At 35.3% G+C, this 18,923-nt stretch overlaps 1 protein-coding gene across 2 annotated transcripts in view; it reads left to right on the plus strand.

Moving 5' to 3' along the window:
- LOC131061511 (uncharacterized GPI-anchored protein At1g61900) overlaps window positions 1–15,647 on the plus strand; it is a 54,203-nt gene extending 38,556 nt beyond the window's left edge. The window contains exons 4-8 of one of the 2 annotated variants that reach the window (XM_057995231.2): window positions 13,294–13,539; window positions 13,672–13,686; window positions 13,920–14,060; window positions 14,148–14,192; window positions 15,275–15,647. In XM_057995231.2, coding sequence (XP_057851214.1) covers window positions 13,294–13,539; window positions 13,672–13,686; window positions 13,920–14,060; window positions 14,148–14,192; window positions 15,275–15,345 — 518 coding nt within the window. In that variant the 3' untranslated portion in view covers window positions 15,346–15,647. Of the gene's footprint in view, window positions 1–13,293; window positions 13,540–13,671; window positions 13,687–13,919; window positions 14,061–14,144; window positions 14,193–15,274 lie in introns of both variants that reach the window. The other variant, XM_057995230.2, reaches the window with a different exon arrangement.
- Window positions 15,648–18,923: the final 3,276 nt, after the last annotated feature.

Genomic DNA, 18,923 nt, shown 5'->3' on the forward strand with positions numbered 1-18,923 from the left:
TATGTTATTTTTGGAAGACTGCTACAGTGACACGACTGCTACAGTACTCGTACTTGCTACAGTGACACGACTGCTACAGTACTCGTACTTGCTACAGTGCTCTCTGCTACAGTGTCTCGCTACAGTATTGGGGTTTTATTTGCTGTTTTAGCAATTTGGTATTTGCAAATAAGGTATTTTTTGGTGTGAGCTTGCATATTCAAGGCAGAACAACAGTCTTGGTTACTTGCTGGGTCAATCTAGAGTGGCAAAAGAAGTTGTAGCAGCTATTTCAAGGCTGTTGCAGATATATAGAAGCCACAACGGTATTCAGAAAACAATTGTAGGTCCTAAACATGACCTTGGAGGGTGTAAAGAAGTTACAGCAGTACTCAGAAAACAATTGCAGACCCTGAACATGACCTTGAAGGGTGTAAAGAAGCCACATCAGTACTCAGAAAATAATTGCAGGCCATGAAGGTGACTTAGGAAGGTGGGAAGGGAACGTGGAACTTGTAGAAGCAGTCTATATTGTTGAAAGATCAATATGAGTAACAATGCTAGTATATTGCATGTGTTTTGGCTGCCTTAAGAGGTCAGAAATTCTCATTTACAGTTTGTAGTTTGCAACTAATAAGAGTTTTGTCCCATATCTTTCAATATAAATGTTCTTCCTTTATACTCTGTGAGGGTCTCAGTGTTCACATGCAATTTGAAAGTTTGTTGATAGTGGACAGCATAGTATTTATTTCTGCTATGTAATGTTTGACATTGTTCATGTGCAATCCTACAATAAACCTCAAACAAACAAACATTGTCCTCTTGCAACTGACAACAATAACTAAATATACTTGCGAGCAAACTGTTTGACATAATGTCTTAATGCTGAGTATTGATTGAAATTGAAAAAAGAAAAAAAAAATATTAAATTCAAAACACGGTAGCACCTTACAGTATGCAATTCCAGAGAGCTAGCATGAGGGGTAATTGTTGATAAATTATATGATTATCCTTATAAAAGGTTTTAGCTCATTCGTGTGACTCTATTCCTTCATATTTCTCTTTGATTGTTCTGGATCTCGAGAAAGCCCACTTTGGTTTTGTTGAGCCGAAGTTATGGTCAGTTACCTGCTCTCATCAAGGACCCATACTGGCTTGCAGCTTGATGATGAACCTTGTTTAATGCTTGGCTTGACATCCCTTGGGAATCAACCTCAGACAATATTCTAGGGTTGGAAGAGTAACACTAGGGAGTAGCAATAGATTGGCACCATTGCTGAGATTTGATTCAATGTTACAATCTTTTAATTCTGTTGTTCCCCAGTCTTCTGATTATTGGTGTTGTTATCTTGTGAACTTGCACCAAGTTGGTGCCATTGCCTGGAATGTGCTTTGGTAATGATACTCACCTATCTATGGAGCGACATCTTCTATGAATGATTTTTGCTGGCACGGCGACTCTATTGGGGAACATGACAATGTTTCCCATATCTCCGTGAATTTTCTTAAAGCCTGGTGTAACTGTCTCTCTGCTAGTCTATGGAGCATGGAACCCAAATTTTCTGAAGCTTGTCAAGAAACTTGTAATCCGAACCACTCGACTACTAACATGACACTTTACTGAACATTTTAATTACTAAAATCATTAAATTACTGAGATGACTTTATTACAAAATGGAAACCTTATTTCCAACACCCCCTCTTAAGCTTTACAGTACTAAAAGCAAAACATAAAACAAAAACATGCTGACCAATCATAACTTCATATTCTTCAGAAGCTCTCCTTTGAAAATAGTTTTTAGATCAGCTAGAACTCCATCAAGTTGCCTTGTAGCTCTCATAAAGGTGTAGCTCTTAAGCTGAATTCATGAGTTCTTGGATTTCATCTCCCTAAACTCTTGAGTCATGGATCTTTTGAATTATTTTACAACCATCCATTCTGAGCGACATCCAAGTGCTCCATCAAGTTGTGACCTTCATCAGGGTATAATTCCCAAGATCCACAACTTCTCGATCTATCTGGGCATTTATCCATGCTGAGTTTCATACACTAGATCCTGACCTGTCTTAAAAGTGTGAACTTCCATACTCAACTATCCATGGTTACAAAACTGCCAAGCTCCTCTTTCTCCGAGATGGGACTAAAATTTGGTGGCATTTCTCAAACAAAGTACCATCTCTATGTGATAAGCTCGCTCAAGACGGAGAAATTCCTCCTACCTCTGATGCCTCCAGCCTCTTTGACATCTTTATGCTTTATCTGTTCAATGTAATTTGTGTCTTTTTGGAAGCCCCATTAGGTCTAAATAATGAACGACCAGAGACATACAAGCACATGATGACATGATAAATTTTTTTATTTCAAGGTGGCAATTCAACCAATAATACACCTTTTACAATAAATTGCTTCAAATGTAGAATAGATGCAAAAAATTTCCTCTAAACAAACATGAACAAATCCTCTATACCGATAATAAGGAAGAATTGTTGTGGCTTTTCTGTTAAAGTCAAATACTAAAAAGTCTAACACCAACCATACTAAGAATATTTAGACGTCTTATTATTGCAGTATCCTTAGTTCTTCAAATCAACATAAAAACTCTAAATTTTCACAACCACCTTAATATTTAACCAGATCAAAATTCATTTACTTTCTCAAAACTTAAGATTTCTCTTTGAATTTTTTACCTCCACCATAGGCATTTATCTTGGAAATGAAGTGAAAAACTTAAATTCACTTAGTACAAAACAAATAACTGCATGCAGCATTAACAATGATGCAACCGTGGAAAAATATTTTATGCTTGTCAATTTATGTATACTATATAAAATTTTACCCTTGGGCATTGGCTGCACGACAAAAGAAATAGCAGACATTAATTTGTTCTGTGAAGAAACTAAAATAAGAAATCTCTCCAGCTGAAGAAGGACCACGACAGACACTTTGGATTTATCATTTCAGGCATGTACGAATGTTGATTGGTGCACTCTCATGCAGATTTTCGGTTTAAACTTCAACGTTAGATTTTTACCACTCATACAGAATGATGTATACTATCTTTCAATGCTGTTATATTTCATATCTCTTGCTCTTGTGTCAGATCTCCATGTGACCTTTCAATCTAAAAATGGTGCTTCACACAAGATGCAAGATGAAATCACACAAAAGATTGTATACAAAACCTTTGCTGGTAAATGAACAAATCAAAGTTATTAACGAGAACATCTATTTGCAGGCTGAAAAAAAAATGCTGGCTGTATAACTACTTCTTTATCCTCCTTCCATTTCTTCCATAACTGTCTATGACTCCAATAATATGTTGGAAAATGGTAGAATAGGACGTTGAAAGATATTAAACTATAACACAGCGAATAACAATGATAATTATAAGTTATTCGAGATGATCACCCACATTGTCATACATCACAATATGGCTTTTATAAAGTTTGCTCAAAATACAACTCCTTGTTGTGACATTTTCACACATTGCCCCATTGCAAATGGGGACCCCCACTTTTTCGCTTTTGGGTAGGTGTTTTTCTTGGGTTGTCTTGGCTTAGCAATAATCTCTTGGTTTTAGCCTTTGCTTATGAGAGGGTGTTGGTCAGAATGCAAAAGGTTGTCAAGATGCGAGGAAATACTCTTAAGTGTCAAGTCACTTTAGTCTGTCAATTTGTCCTTCTGAGGTCATTTTTCCACTTTGCCTTAGAAATTTTGAGCAAAAGTGATAAAATTATTGCAAATCAACGTGATTTTTGTGAAAGTCCAGATGGACTATGATTTTCCACTATTGGGGACTCAAAACAATGCAAAACAAAGTTAAAAATCCTTAAAGTCCCGATGGATATCATTTTTGCACTGTGTAGAAGAGTTAAAATCTGTTAGTCCTGATGGAATGGGATTTTCCACTTCACAAATGAATGAACAAAGTCAAGTTTGAGCGATGAAAGTCATGAAAATCTGCTTTGACCCAATGGGGGACATTTTTCCACTGAGAAATTAAGGTAAAATCAATCAGTCCCAATGGAGGTTGTTTTTCCTCTTCATTTTGAGAATCAAATTACCTATTTTGAGTTTGGAACATGTGCTTGGAATTTTTTGTCCCAATGAGGGTCATTTTTCCATTTGGAAAGAAAGTTTACAAGGCAAAAAATACATTAGTCCCGATGACCCATGTTCCTCCACTCCTAGGACTCAATTAATAAAAGAATGAAGGTGCCCAGGTGGAAAGTCTCAATGATCTTGGCTTTTCCACTTAAGACAGAGCAATGAGTTTATAAGGACAAAGAGTCCCGATGGAGGTCAGATTTCCACTCCAGGGACTTAGCTTACAAGGAGGTAAAGTGATTGGAATGTGGAGAGTCTTGATGACCTTGGATTTTTCACCTTAAAGGCAAAAAGTCCCTATGGACTTCGATTTTCTACTTCAAGCATTATTTTGTCCCACATGCATCATAATGTTGTAGTGGAGGAAAAGTGAATAAAGCTGCAAGTGGGTGAATGAGAAAAGGTAATACAAGTATTGATTAGTCCCTATGACCACCGAATCTCCTCTCAAGGACAAATCAAACAAATTTTTAATTAGGACTGAAGTGTCCCAATGGACATCGATTTCCACCAAGGGGCTGGAAATCAGCATAACATGAGAATTCTAAGGACAAATCAGTCCTGATGAGGAGCGATTCTCCACCATTCCATTTGGTGGACGAAATAAAGGGGAAATCAAGCTAAGTTTTAAGTGTCCCAATGCATATCGATTTTCCACCTTGCTGAAGGTAACATTTTTTTTATCCCACATGTGGTGAAAGTGAAAGGTGAAATGCTGAATAAAAACACAGGCCAGCAAGCAATATAAGATCATTAAGTTGCTGATTCAAGGTTGGGTGAGGTAGAAAAGAGGAGGATTAGGATCGCCTAAGGTGATAGGCCATATTGCTTGACCATTAAAGAGGAGATTGCGCCACCATGAGAAACATTTTGCAGCCCCAGCTGAAGACGCCATTGCTGGCTGAGAACAACATTACCAGCCATTATTTCAAGGGGAAATCGCACCATTTCCAGCCAAGCGAACACAGATTACATCAGCAATATGAATTGCACAAATGGAAGGATGACATTCAGCTGATTTCTGAGACATTTTTAGACATATTTTCAGACTTTTTATATTCAGAAATCAGACTTGGACAGCGAACTGGGTTGCAACATTATTCAATTTTCTGAGTTGAGAGGGCATTTTCAGACTTACAAACTAAAATCAGACCTTTCTTAAGTCTGAAAATCAGGTTTTCTTGGAGCAAAATTTCCAGATTTTGATCCAATCATTTGCATTTTCCAGAATTATGTTTCATAGCTTCAATTTTCTGATTTTAAGCCAATCAGTCTGGAAATCATTTAAAAATCAGAGCCTAAGTAAATTCTAGAGAATTAATTGTTCAAATTACCTATCACAAGCTTGGACAAAAGTTGGGAGCAAGAAGTTCCTATGAGGTTCTATTTTCCACTCAGGAATAACAATCAACTTACCCATCGAATTTCCACTCCATCAAATAGTGATCAAATCAACACAAAATTTTCAAGGACAATGAGTCCCGATGAGGGTCAGATTTCCACTCCAAGAGTAAGGCATCAAAATGAAGTGAAATTTGCTAAGAGCAAGGAGTCCCTATGACCTTTGAATTTCCATCGTGAGAAAATGATCATGAAAAGATTAAAAAAATTTCAAGGATTGAATTAGTCCCTACAAGGATCGATTTCCCACCAAGGTTGAAACAAAGTTTATCCCATAGGTGTTTGATTCAATATTTGTTTGTTTTGCAGGTCTACTACAAGGAAGGGAAGCATGATGATCAATCAAGGCTTGAGGTGAAAGAGGATGCAGCTTGTAGGGATACCAAGGGCTCAACACTTCGAAGCAACTAATGATGAAGGATCAACTCCAAGATAACTCTACAAGCATATTGCAAGGACAACATCACAAACGTGAATGAGAAAGATTAACATTTCAAGGATGGGAAGAGGATTTCAAGACAAGGATTTCAAAAAAGCAAAGATGATGACTAGCTCAAACATGAAGAAGACTTCACCATGATGGTGAACAAATGAAGGAAAGGCAAATCCAAGAAATGAATGCCAGGGATTCCACATTATGAAGTAAGAACTACATCAAGGGATCTCGAAGTCAAAGAACGTTAAGGATGAAATAGTTCAAGGAGAATTCCTTGACATAAGGATGAAATGCAAAGTATCACAAGGAATTCCAAACATCACGAAGAATGCTCAAGAGTTGATCAAGTCTACAGGGCAATCTGAGGTGGCATTCTAGTCACCATTCGTTCAATCAAAGGGTACCAAGTCAGCATTCATTCAAGGATGGAACAAGTGACATGTGGCGCTACATCAAATATTATTTATCTTACCTATTCTCATCTCTCATTGGCCAATGCAATGGTGGTTATAACAAACCCTAATTAGGGTTTTTATCTTTTGATCTTGGCCATTGATCTCAAATCAATTTGAGCCATTCTTTGTAATGAGACCTCTATATAAGGCTTAGTGCTCTCATTTGTAAAGGCTAATGTTAGAAGAGTAGGAGAGTAGTTGCTAAGGCAATTGGGAATCAAAAGTTAGAGTAGAAGTAGATTAGGAGATGGTAAAGATTGTTGCCAAGATCTTGTTGCAAAAGATATTGTTTTTTCATTGAAGTTATGGCGAATTTCATATGTTGATTCAACATATTGCATGGTCTCTACTTCTCATTTGTTTTAATGTTGGTTAATTGAATGAAAGATCTTGTGGATGATTAATGGTGAAATTCGCATATCCATACTATTAGCAGTTTGCTGATTGTAAACTTCCCTTGCGTGGTCAACTGGAATCCTTATTCAAGCTTAACTTCAACTGCTATTCACACATTGATATGCATTGCCTTGATGGTGTCTATGTTGGTGGTAATTTGAACATCATATATTTACCTTAGAAGATTGCACTAGCTTTGTGGAGTTGTTCATTGATGTCAAAGCAAAGTCTAGTAGAGTTTCACCAAGTCATTCACTACATCCTACATTCCTAGGAGTAGATTAGTCTTCCTACACCCTTCCCCTTTTGTCCTTTTTTTTCCAATTTAGGTTAGCTTAGGAGAGAAATCATCACGAGATTGCAATATCAAATGATCAAGTTCCAGCAACATTCAAGCATTTATATTCAACGTAAGTCCCCTTGTGATTCCAGCATTATCACATCAAACTATTGAGCTTATCCACACGTCAAGATCTGACATTTCGTAACCTTGGATTCTTCCAATTGATCACATCAAACTATTGAGCTTATCCACACGTCAAGATCTGACATTTCGTAACCTTGGACTCTTCCAATTGATCACATAGTTTAGCATTTGGGAAGATTTTGTTCAAGAGAGGATAAGATACCTTGGTATTTTATTCTATGTTAGAGGTGTCTAAAAAACACATCAACACTACCCAAGCCACTTGACAACTAAAATAAATATTTTAATTGCTAACATCATTGAGTCACTAAGGTGACTTCATTAAAAAATGCAAATCTTATTTTTGACAACCTGACTACTAAATGTGAAAACCCATTTAGACTAATATGAGAGATATAGTGGATAAATTCATGGATGACCAAGTAATTTAAGTATGTTGTGGAATGGAAATATAGCTAGATTGATGGATCCCTAAGGCATGCTTTGGTTCATTTATCTACATCAAAGTGAAGACTCAGTTACACACAGCTAGGATTGATTTGATCTATAGAGCAAAGTTTGTTGGTGTGAACTCATTTTAGGACCTATTCACACCTAGTTACTTAAGCTTATTTAGTTGACTTACTTTTTGCATCTCATATCAGATTTACTTTTTGTCTCATATCATAGGATTAAGACACTTGTCATGTTCTTAGTTTGACCTAGGGTTTCATTTCGGGTTTTATCCTTGCCTTTAGCAAGGTTATCTTATTGTATCGTTATCATACTATATACTTTTTTTTGGCAATATAACAATTCATTCTATTTCATCTTTCTTGTGGAAGGTTTTTTGTCTTGTTGCACTTAGTTTTTTCATAACTTTAATATGGTATTAAAGCTTTAAATAAACAATCTCCTTTCTTGTCTTTCAAAATTTTTTGCTATGAATTTTCATGGGAATCCTTCTAGAGTGAAACAAACCTTTTGGTTGTGTTCGAAAGGCCCAAAAATCTATAAATATATATAAGGCACAATGGGTTTTGCAATGAAAATTTTCAAGCATTTTTTGGGGTTGTTTGCGCAATCATTGTGCCAGTTTGTACAACTGTATGGATCCATAAGATCATATGATTTCTATTAATACAACTTCGAATAACGTGTAGGGAATATTCTCCGGCTGTTAGGCCTCTATGTTAGTCATACGATTTCTTGTATCATCTTGTATCGTTATTGCCATCATTGTTTGGTACAGAAATTTCAGATTTTTTTTAAAAACAAAAAAGGGTTTTTAATAAAAAGCAGGTATTTTTAGTTTATTTAAAAAAATATTAAAAAATTATTGCGGTTAGGGTTTTCCACCCTATTCCCTCCCTACGCCAAAAAGGTAGCGAGCCCCCTTGTTGTGATAGGGATGGTAGACCCTTTGAGCCCCACCTATGGTACAATGGGTTGAAGGCATTCAAACACCAATTGTTTACAATTTTTTTTTGTGTTTTTTAAATAACTTTTTTGGCACCCCCATGGCTATTTGTATAGAATCTATAGATCACCAACTTTGGTGCTTTCTCCAAATGCAATTATTTTTTAGTAGCGTTGTCCAATTTGATAGAGGCATTATTTTCTGTTGGCTACTATAAATTTTGATAGTCCAGATTTGTTAGCAGCTCTACCGAATTTGGTGGTGATGCTATTGGACACCTTACCTTTGATTTTTAGGCCCCCTTAATGGTTGGAACTTGAACGTTTCAGTTTTTGACTCAGAATTTGAATGGTTATTCTTGCTCGTACGTGCTCCTTTTCTAAAGCATTTTTTGAAATGAAGTAGAATTTCACTCTGTGATAGGTGATTTTTAGCTCGGAAAATGTGTTTGTTATGAATTTCAGCTTTAATCTTGTTGTGCAGTTCTCACTTTAGAAATTTTGGAGGGCAATAACTTTTGCATATGGACTTTTTTGTCGGTTCAATTTTTTTTGAAAATGCATATTTTTTGATGTACTTTGCAATGGTTCTTTTAATTTTCTTTTATCTTTTACTAAAATTGTATTTTCAGCATTTGGTCATTTTGGACATTGTTAACATCTATTAAGAGCACTTTTGGATATTTTAAATACATTGAGATGAGTGCCATGTATTGTACTTGTATTTTGGGGATCTTGCACATCTTGTTGTGCCATATTTGTATTCACACTACTTATAAAGTGCTATGGGAGGTTTGTTGTGTGCCTTATTATTTGTGCAGTCACAACCTTGTCTACCTTCGTGCGAGTGCTTTTCTTTGTACAATCTTTATAGCAACATCCATGTGAGTGACTTTGTCTTAGTTGCAAGTACTATCTTCTCCATCTTTCAATGTTGCTTTTTCATCTTCTTGCACTACATTGTGACACAATTTTAGTGGAGTTGTTATACTTCTCCTTATGGGGGATATTATACTGTTGTTGCTAATGCTTCTTTGGTTTTTCTTTAGAGTCAGCTGTGCATCCAATTTTTGTTTCTATATACTAGGTGGATGCAATGGCTAGTTACCCTTTTATTTTAGTGAGATGAAACACATAGCATATAAATACTTGTGCATTTCTATTTATGGAAGTGACCTGTAGTTTCAATTGCTTGATTATTGCCTTGTTGCAGTATATTGGTGTGAATACACTATTTGTGCATTGGTTGAGTAGTGTTGGTGTGAATACACTATTCGTGCTTTGGTTGAGTAGTGTTGTTTGTGTCACTCATGTAGATTTTAAATAGTGCCATTCGGTTCACTCATGTAGATTTCTTTTTGATCTTGATCTTCATTATGATTTTATATGAGGTTCTTTTGTTTGTATACTATAGCATATATTTTTCAGTTGTTGTTTGTAGCTTCTTTGTGCTTTAGTCGTGTTCTTCATCTTCATCTTCATCTTCATGTTCCCACTCTTGTTGGGACATTTTTTGAAGGCTTCTTAGTCCTCGTGTTTTCTCATCTTGGTGATGGAAGTTGTCCTTGGGAGGTCATGTTGAGTCCTCTTTCCTTCACCTTTTCATTTTATCTTTGCATTTTTCTCTCTTTTGGAGAGAAATCTATTTCCACATAGTTTTCTCCTTTTCTCTATTTGTGAGAGATATTTGTACATGGTTGCTTTACTACACCTTGTTGCCGAGAGCCATTTTTATTTTTATGCATTGTTTTGTACCTTTCTAAGTTGCATCTAGGAGGGTGATGTTGTGAACAGGTATATTATGCAGCTAGTTTCACTTTAGGGCCTATTCACACCAAGTTACTTAAGAGTCATTTTTTTTTTGTCTCATCATAGAATTAAGACAATTGTCGTGATCTTGTCCTAGGTTTTCATCTAGGGTTTCATCCTTGCCTTTATAGCAAGATAGTCTTAATTGCCAAAAAATACATGATTAATTGCTAATATTGTAGAATGTGACCATAGGCAATTTTTTCCTGACATAATCACGTTTAAAACAAAATTGTGCTCAATGATTGTTGATTGATTTCTTTTGGTGTACACATTAAAATCACATTTAAATTGTGCACTAAATTTTTTAGCAGTTTCAATGCTTTATTACCTTGTTCATTGATTTTCTTTGCACTTGGGGTAATGCATGACACATTTGACATTGTAATTTAAATTTTTGGCATAGCTAATAAGTCACCCATTATAGAATGTACACCATGAATTATAAATTTACAAGTATTTAAAAGAAATACAAATTTTATATGCTTCTAATATATATTTGCAAATTACAAATGTTTTTAACACACACACACACACACACACACACAGAGACACACACACACACAAATTATGAATATTTTTAATATTATATATTAATCTGTGAAAAAATATGTATATACGAACTTGTACTTCATTCTCGAGGCTTCAAAGCCATACTCATTCCCATACTAGCATTGGCAATTTTTTGTTGTTTGTTTAAGGTCATTTTACTTCGTTTGGAAACCTCTATTGACATTTGTCTATTTTAATTTTTCGGGTCAATTGTTAGCTACATGGAGTTTAGATTCTGTGCTAGTGAATAAAATTTGTGTGAAGCATAATTGTGGGATTTACCTTTATTTAAGGTTTCATTGACTTCAAATGTACCATTTGTAGGTTAAGTATTAGGGTTTTAGGGTCTGATCTATTTCTAATATTATAATTGAAGGCTGTAATGATTTTATTATATTAATATTATATATTATTAATTTAAAAAAGGAATTAAAAATTGACAATAGTCAAATCTAGAAGTGTGAAGGTTAACCATTTGAAAGGTTTAGAGGAGTTTTGGAGCTTGATTAAAAGCTATAAAATTATGAAATGTAGCCCCATGAAGGTTTGTGTGGTTTCAAAGGTTTAATTTGGGCTTGGTGGCAAGGGATCCGCTCCTCAACCCCACTTCGTATCACAAAAGGTTGTGTTCTAGGGGTGCTACCCTCGGATCATTTGAGGGGTGCTGCTTCTCGACTCCTGTGAGGAGCACTATCTCTCAATCCCTTTGGGGGCACTGGCCTACACCCCCATGAGGAGCATTGCTCCTTGACTGTGCTAAGGGCTTGCCCTCATTTTATTTTCTCTATATACCTCTATGCTATTAAAATGCCCTTAAAGTTAAAAATAGGTTTTTCTCTCCTTGTATATGTTTTCTAACAATCCAATTTTTTTTTTTAATATTTTCTGTTTTTTTTTAATTTTTTTTATTTAAATTTTGGTTTGCAGATTTTTTCCCCAAAAACTTCAGTTGCTAGCGTTTGTTTGGCAATGTAGCAGTTCTTTTTCTTACATCATAACTTGAACAAAGTTTACAACACTTCCTTTAATAGGTTGTTACCATGTTGACTCTGTCCCCATGTATCAGGCACCAGTCTTAAGTACACAACTGATCAAATAATGAAATTGCAAACATCTTTAGCTGTAGGATAGGTTTATGTGATTCCATCAGAGTGCGAGTGTCCCTGAGACACTAAATTTGACATATCTATTGGGAGCCTTCTTATCAAATATCATTATAGTTGAACCTTTTATTTTCCGACATGTCTTATCTGCTGTCTTGAGATCCCAGGTGTGCAATTCCAATGAGCTAGTATAGTGACATATTAAAGGATTGTCCTCATGAAAAGGTTTAGCTCATCTGTGTGACCTGTTCCTTCATATTTCTCTTTGAAATGTCTTCTAGGATCATAGGGAAACCGCACTTGGTTTTGCATAGCCAGAATGTGGAGAGTTGCTTTCATTAAGAGCCCAAATCGCCTGGCAGCATGATTGCAAGCCTTGTCTGATGCTTGGATCAACATTCTTTGGGAGTTGATGTCAGACAATATTTTAGAGTTGTAGGAGCAGTTTGGAGTACTAACAAAATTCATGCAATCTCCACACCTAATATATTCCACAAATATGTTGATCTTTTTAGTATCTGGTTTAAAACTGGTATCTTATTCGTACACACCACTGCGGTGCACTTAGCCGCAATGGTTGATGAGAGTTTTGCAAAATAGCACACAAAAACCTTGGGAAAAGAGATAAATGAAGACAAGGCTTTAATTTGCATCAGACTATTGATATTAATTATAATTGTAACTGTCATTTGTTGTTGGGTCATGGATAAGTTATTTAAAAAAAATCGGCTTGTTTTATTTGTTAAGTTATTTGTTCAAATATTAATCTATGTTTATTTCTTAACAGCTGTCCCCAAACTGTCCCCAAAATCCACGATTGTTTTGAGAAATACATCCTTCTGTCTCCATACCCCCATCCTTGAAACCTTGAAAGGTACTGATGGAAAGGGATTGGTCCTTAATACATAATTGCTGTGCAACTGTAAATGTCGAGGAACCAGTCTCTAATGACTAATAATTTTTGGTGCAAGTTGAGCATTTAAATGGCTGATGCATTTTAAAGAATTTTGCAGTGATGGCATGAAGTGCGAATTTGTATATTTGGATTATATTATGGTGTTCTAGTCAAATTCATTCACGTTAACTTTCCATTACTTGATGAATTCTTAGGTGTATTTGCTAAGCTGGATAGCTTTCAGAAGCTTCTTCATATTCTAAATATGTTATAAATTCTGAAATTAATCTTGTCAATGTCAAAATATGATTATTTGCTTTTGTTGGATTTGCAGTCTGTCCTTTGTCTTTTGAAGATACATCAGCAGTAGTTGAAGCTTGCAGTGGTCCATTTCCTTCTAATTCTTCGTGCTGTAGTACTGTGAATAACTACATTTTGACAATGCAAAAGCAAATGCTAATTACAAACAAGCAAGCCCTGAACTGTGCTACAGTATTTGGATCCATGCTACAGAAAAAGGGGGTTGTTACAGATATTTATGAATTGTGTGATGTTGACTTAAAAGATTTCAGCCTTCAAGGTACTTTTAGCCACAGATTTCGAAGATTTTGCTGCAGTTTTCTCACAGATTATTTTGAATTTATATAGTCTTTAAAAAGTTGTTAATATATTGCTTCATTACTGGTGTTGCATGGGGCACAAATGAGAGCAGCAACTGGGCAGGAAGGTATAAGTTGTTCTTTTTGTTGATCTATTGTATAGCTAATAAGCTTTTACATAATAATTTAAGGTGTTATTTATGATGCTAAAGTTTTTATATGAAGGTATAATTCAAGCATAAAAGTTTGTCTTAACCTTTTGAATTACAGTTAATGTGGTCGTGATAAAATTGAAGAATAAGGCTATATTTATTAAAAATGTTTCCTGATCACACGATCTTGCTGTTTTAACTTCATTCAGGTTGCCTACTCCGAAGTTTACCAACAGATGTTGTAGTTGACAGTTCTTCTGGGGTTAGTTTTACATGTGACTTGAGTGATAACATTGCTGCTCCCTGGCCTTCATCTTCTACTTTGTCATCTTTGTCTACTTGTGCTGCAGGTTTGCATCACTAATGTACAGAGTTTCTTTGAAATGTTATTACTTTTTAAGCAAGTATTCTGAATTTTTAGTTTATAATTGCAGCAGCTTCATTGCCGGCATTGCCAACTTCTGAAACCTCAGGTTATATGGGTAAGCAAATTTATGTTGTAATTGAAATCCTGCTTTAGTTAAAGGAAATTTTAGAACAATCTATCTATTCAAAGTTTAATTATATCAATATGCTCTCTTCTTTCTTTTTTCTAGTTGCATACAACTGCTATCCCTGTATCTGGTCACCTTTGTATGCATACACTATTAAAATTCTTTGTATAAATGATTGAGATGGCCCTAGTAATGTTGCACTTGAACTGTATTTGCTTTTTTGCATTATTGCTAGTCTTGACTGCAGGAGTGTATACAGTTATCAGAAATACAGTCATGCACCCTGGCTCACAATTACTAACTTCGTCTACAGTTAATTTCAATGCCTACATATTCTACATTTTGTTCTATTAATAGGGAACTCTGGTGTCCCCATTTTTCAGATTGTAACTGTGATTCCATTTTTTTGTTGTAAAATGTTTCTTGCTCGTAGCTTGGTCATGTCTAATTAGCCTGTAAACGATGTTTCCCCTGTGCTAGCATTTAATATTATTCAAGCTACCACTAAATGCTGGTTGGGTGCTCTGGCTTGAATAGAATTTTGAGTGATGTGTGTCGATGGCTAATGACGTTTCTTGAGTTTTGAGGAGTTTTCAATTTAGTTGTTACTAAATTGCAGTAGCCTGTCACAGCGTCACACTGATTGTAGAAAGATTGGAAACATTGGCGTGTAATTATCAAGTCTCAAATGATCGAATCCATTCAGACTTTACCAGATATCATACTTTAACTAATCGAACTTGGGGGCTACTGTTTCCAGAGTGCTTTTTAGTTTTTAATAAAAGTAAAATATTGTGCATAGATAAGTAATATTCCTTCAAATAGAACTTTTTATGTGATTTTAGTAAGCTGTGCAAATATGTTATTCTTTTGCAGTCAACTATGTATCTAAGCCAAACATTTCTAAATATGTTCTTTTGATCGTTTTATTTCTTTTGGTTTGCAACTTTGTATTGACTTGATTTGCACCTTGTAAGTTGAGAAACGTTTCTACCTTTTTTCAATTAGACTGATGTGTTCTCATTGTATTTATATTTCCTGATTTTGTCATGATATTGGGAAAGATGCAGGTGATTGCGGCATTGCTGTTGAATCCTACCTTATGAGTTCGCTCTGCATCCTTTTCATCATATTCTTGTAGAAAGGTGTCGCTGGAAATGTAATATTAATCATTTTTACATCTATATGGATACACAAGCTAGGTAGAAACTGGTAGTTGTCCCTTCACGGGCTTACTTGTAAATGGAATTGAGTATAGGTTAGGTATTAGTTTATTGTCTTACAGGCATCTGTTCTGCCTTAGTTAAGAGGTTTTGACCCATTATCCTCTAAGTGTATTTTACTGTGTACACATTGTCTTAGCACTGTTATTGGTGCTGCAGCCAAAGTTATATTTCTTGTACAGTGAGCTCCTTTTGAAATACCATCTTGTTTGGAAGTTTATTTGCACAGTGTTTTTGTTTCTGTACATATCATGGCAGGGATGTAGGATAGCTTGCTAGGTCCTCTTGCATGTGGCTTGTTAATGTCTGCTGCACACGAATATGCCTGTTTTGGTGACGATGGGATGCCAAATTTTGAGCATATAAGATTCAGGAAGTACATAAACTAAAATACTCACTGTTTTGTAATAGCTGTCTGCTCTAGTGCAGAATTTTCTCCATTCATCCAGTGCGTTGGTTTCATTGCGAAATCTGCAAGAATTCCAGAAATCTTGAAATGTGCAAGAATTCCAGAAATCTTGAAATGTGCAAGAATTCCAGAAATCTTTTGTGATAAATACCTGCTTGAATAGCAGAAAGAATGACCAGTTTTCTCTTACACCTAAGATCAGCGTAACATATGTAGTGGTCTGGTTTTGAGCTCTACGTGATAGTAAATATTTTAAAGTTAACATTTAAAATATGTGCTTACCCTTGCTTTTTAAGAAAAGTTTTATTCGGCTCAATCAGCAGTTAGGCGAAATTTCTCGAGTTTTTTGAGAGTTACCTTGAAGGTGTTTATGCATTTGTTTTTTATTGATGACATATTTCTCATGCAAAGCTTCTGCTGGGAGCGGGCTATTTCAGGGCAAAGGCAAAATCACGGGTCTAAATCGTGGTAGTAAACTTAAAATTATGCTTATTGGTGTGATACAAGCCAGCTTATATTTATATGGTCAGATGTCTATCTTAAAGGTAGACGACATTTGTATTTATAAAGATGCTATGGAGAATATGTAAAGGGATGAGATGAGACATCTGCGTTTATAATGCTTGCCATGTACTACTGACGGTTGAAACTTACAGTGAATCCGAGATTTTAATACTAAATTTTATTAGGCTTGCTGATCCTCAGAATGGGTTCCATACTCAATAAAGTCATAATTCTTATGTGTAGAAACTAGAAAACGACCGTAGATTCTTTTCAAATATCCACTTGCATCTGAAAAAGGTTTCAGTTTCCCTTATTTTTGTAGTTGAACTATGAGAGTGTAGATTTCTTCATGTATGCTATTTCTGCTCAAAATAATGGTGGGGCCAATAATTATAGGTCATCTTAATATTCAGACTGGGATTTATTTATAAAATGTATAGTTGAAGGAACAAATTTGGGTTAACCTCTTGATGTTTAGAGAAAATAAATTCGTTCTGTTGAATTACCATAGGGCAGAGGATCTATTAGCCATGCACTCAAATTCACACCTCAACTTCATCATGAGAAGGTGCAATATGCCTTTGTAGTGAGTTAAGAAGTTATTATTTGGAGTTCTTGTGATAAATGATGTAACCACATCAGCAATGCATTTGTTGAATTATTTAAAAATAAAAAAAGTAGTTAGATTATAAACAGGCGCATGAAGATATGTATTATCATGCTTTGTGTCACCATATGATTAGTTTCTTTGAAAACTCATATTGTATGTTCAGTGTTTAGGTGCAAACATAAAGGTTATTGTTTTTAAACTTTACCAGGGTAAACGTAGAAAAAGAGAGGCTTCTTGCTCTACAACGCTAGATTAACTATTGGGTCATCTCACCAAATGCATAGTAGCTAGTGGGTCATCTCCCCAATCAAAGCAAAATAGATTACCATTAAGTATTTAAATTATATTAGAGCTTAAATCGATCTGAATATAGAAAATAAAGAAACTGACAATGCAAAAGTAAACGATACTATGTTACGTAGGGAAATGGTGACGGGGCTTGGGCACGTCTCATCATAAGTTGGAAATAGATTATAAGAGTGTATTTGAGAAATTTGACTAGGACTTAGAGAATGAATCATTTGGGGTACTAGTGACTAACCTAGGATTTTGGTGGATTCGAGGTGTTAGCACCTAACATGAGGTGCAGGTGCTAGTGCTAGTGGCTAACGTAGGGTTTTGGTACATTTGCTAGTGACTAACGGTAGGATTTTGGTGCATTTTAGGTGCTTGCCTTGAAGGCCATTGTCTATGCAGCACCCAGATTTATCATTTGATCTGTTTTTTAAATCATTATAAATTAAAATATAACTAGTTTTTCTTTTTCAACTAATTATTAAACATGATCAATGGTAAATTTTGGGTGCTGGGTAGACATTGCCGCCTTGAAGTGCTAGTTTTTGTTTGGCACGTACCAAAATCTTTGAGCATGTTTACGTAAATACTTTGGGACCTTTTGTACTTACACAAATTTTCAAGTTGATTACTAGTGATGATATTTGTTTATGGAAAATTGTGGACAGAAAAATTTGTTTGTGTTACGGGAAACCGCTCCTATTTTGTTCCAACCTCAACAAACACCTCGAAAAAAGATGGTAGTGTTGTGAAAATGGTGGTGTGCAAGGATTTTGTGCTAGGAAAGAAACGTGAGTTCTCTACACAAAAGCAGTGTTCTTGTGATAGAAGGAAAATAAGAACGGGAATTAAAAAATGAGTTCGCAACACACTGGGAGTGGGGAAGGGTTTCGAGCTACGGTATGAGGGAATCTAGAACAAAATGAAAGTAACTATAAGAAAATAAAGGGATTTGAAATTTAGAGGGGAGTAATCCAAGGGATATGTGGCTTCGACACAATACTTTAATATTCAAACTACGTACTTTACTTATAATAGAGTTGATAGAGTTTCTTTGAAAACCTAGAAGAATTGAAAATGTCATAGCATGTGAGAAATATTGTGATAGCCCCAACAAATGAGTTTAAAATTTAGTTTATAAGCAAATTTAGGTGAAGGGTTGTTAGAAATGTTATAAGTTTTAGGCTTGCAATTATTCTCATGGCTTAAAGCTAAAATTTGAGTGTGAATATGATCATTCTAGGCATTTCTTGTCTAGACATGATTGCTCAAAGTAACGAGGTCTTAGTGGTTAGGTGTCCAAACTTCAAGATAAATTGAGGATTTGGCTTGTGTATGTATCATAAGTAAAAATGTAGGTCAGAATAAAGTGATGGAATGATCTTTAAAGAATATGCCCTTCCTCTGAATTGTTTAGTAGATTAGAAGCATTGATCAATTTGATGAACGAGACAAAAATATGGTGAGTTATCAAATAGGAAAATAAATAAAGGATAAGAAATGTCCTAATAATAAAAATCTTGTCCTAAGATCAACACCAGAATAACAATGAATACTAATGAAGATTACTTAATTGCTGAGGTTCATGCCTCTTCAGAGGATAGCTCCTAGGTTTTTGATGTTCACATTGTGTCTTTGTCCCTTGATGCTCTTGCTGTGGATCCTCACGCTCTTGCTTT

This window comes from Cryptomeria japonica, chromosome 8 (assembly GCF_030272615.1).
Source record: "Cryptomeria japonica chromosome 8, Sugi_1.0, whole genome shotgun sequence".
Lineage (NCBI taxonomy): Eukaryota > Viridiplantae > Streptophyta > Pinopsida > Cupressales > Cupressaceae > Cryptomeria > Cryptomeria japonica.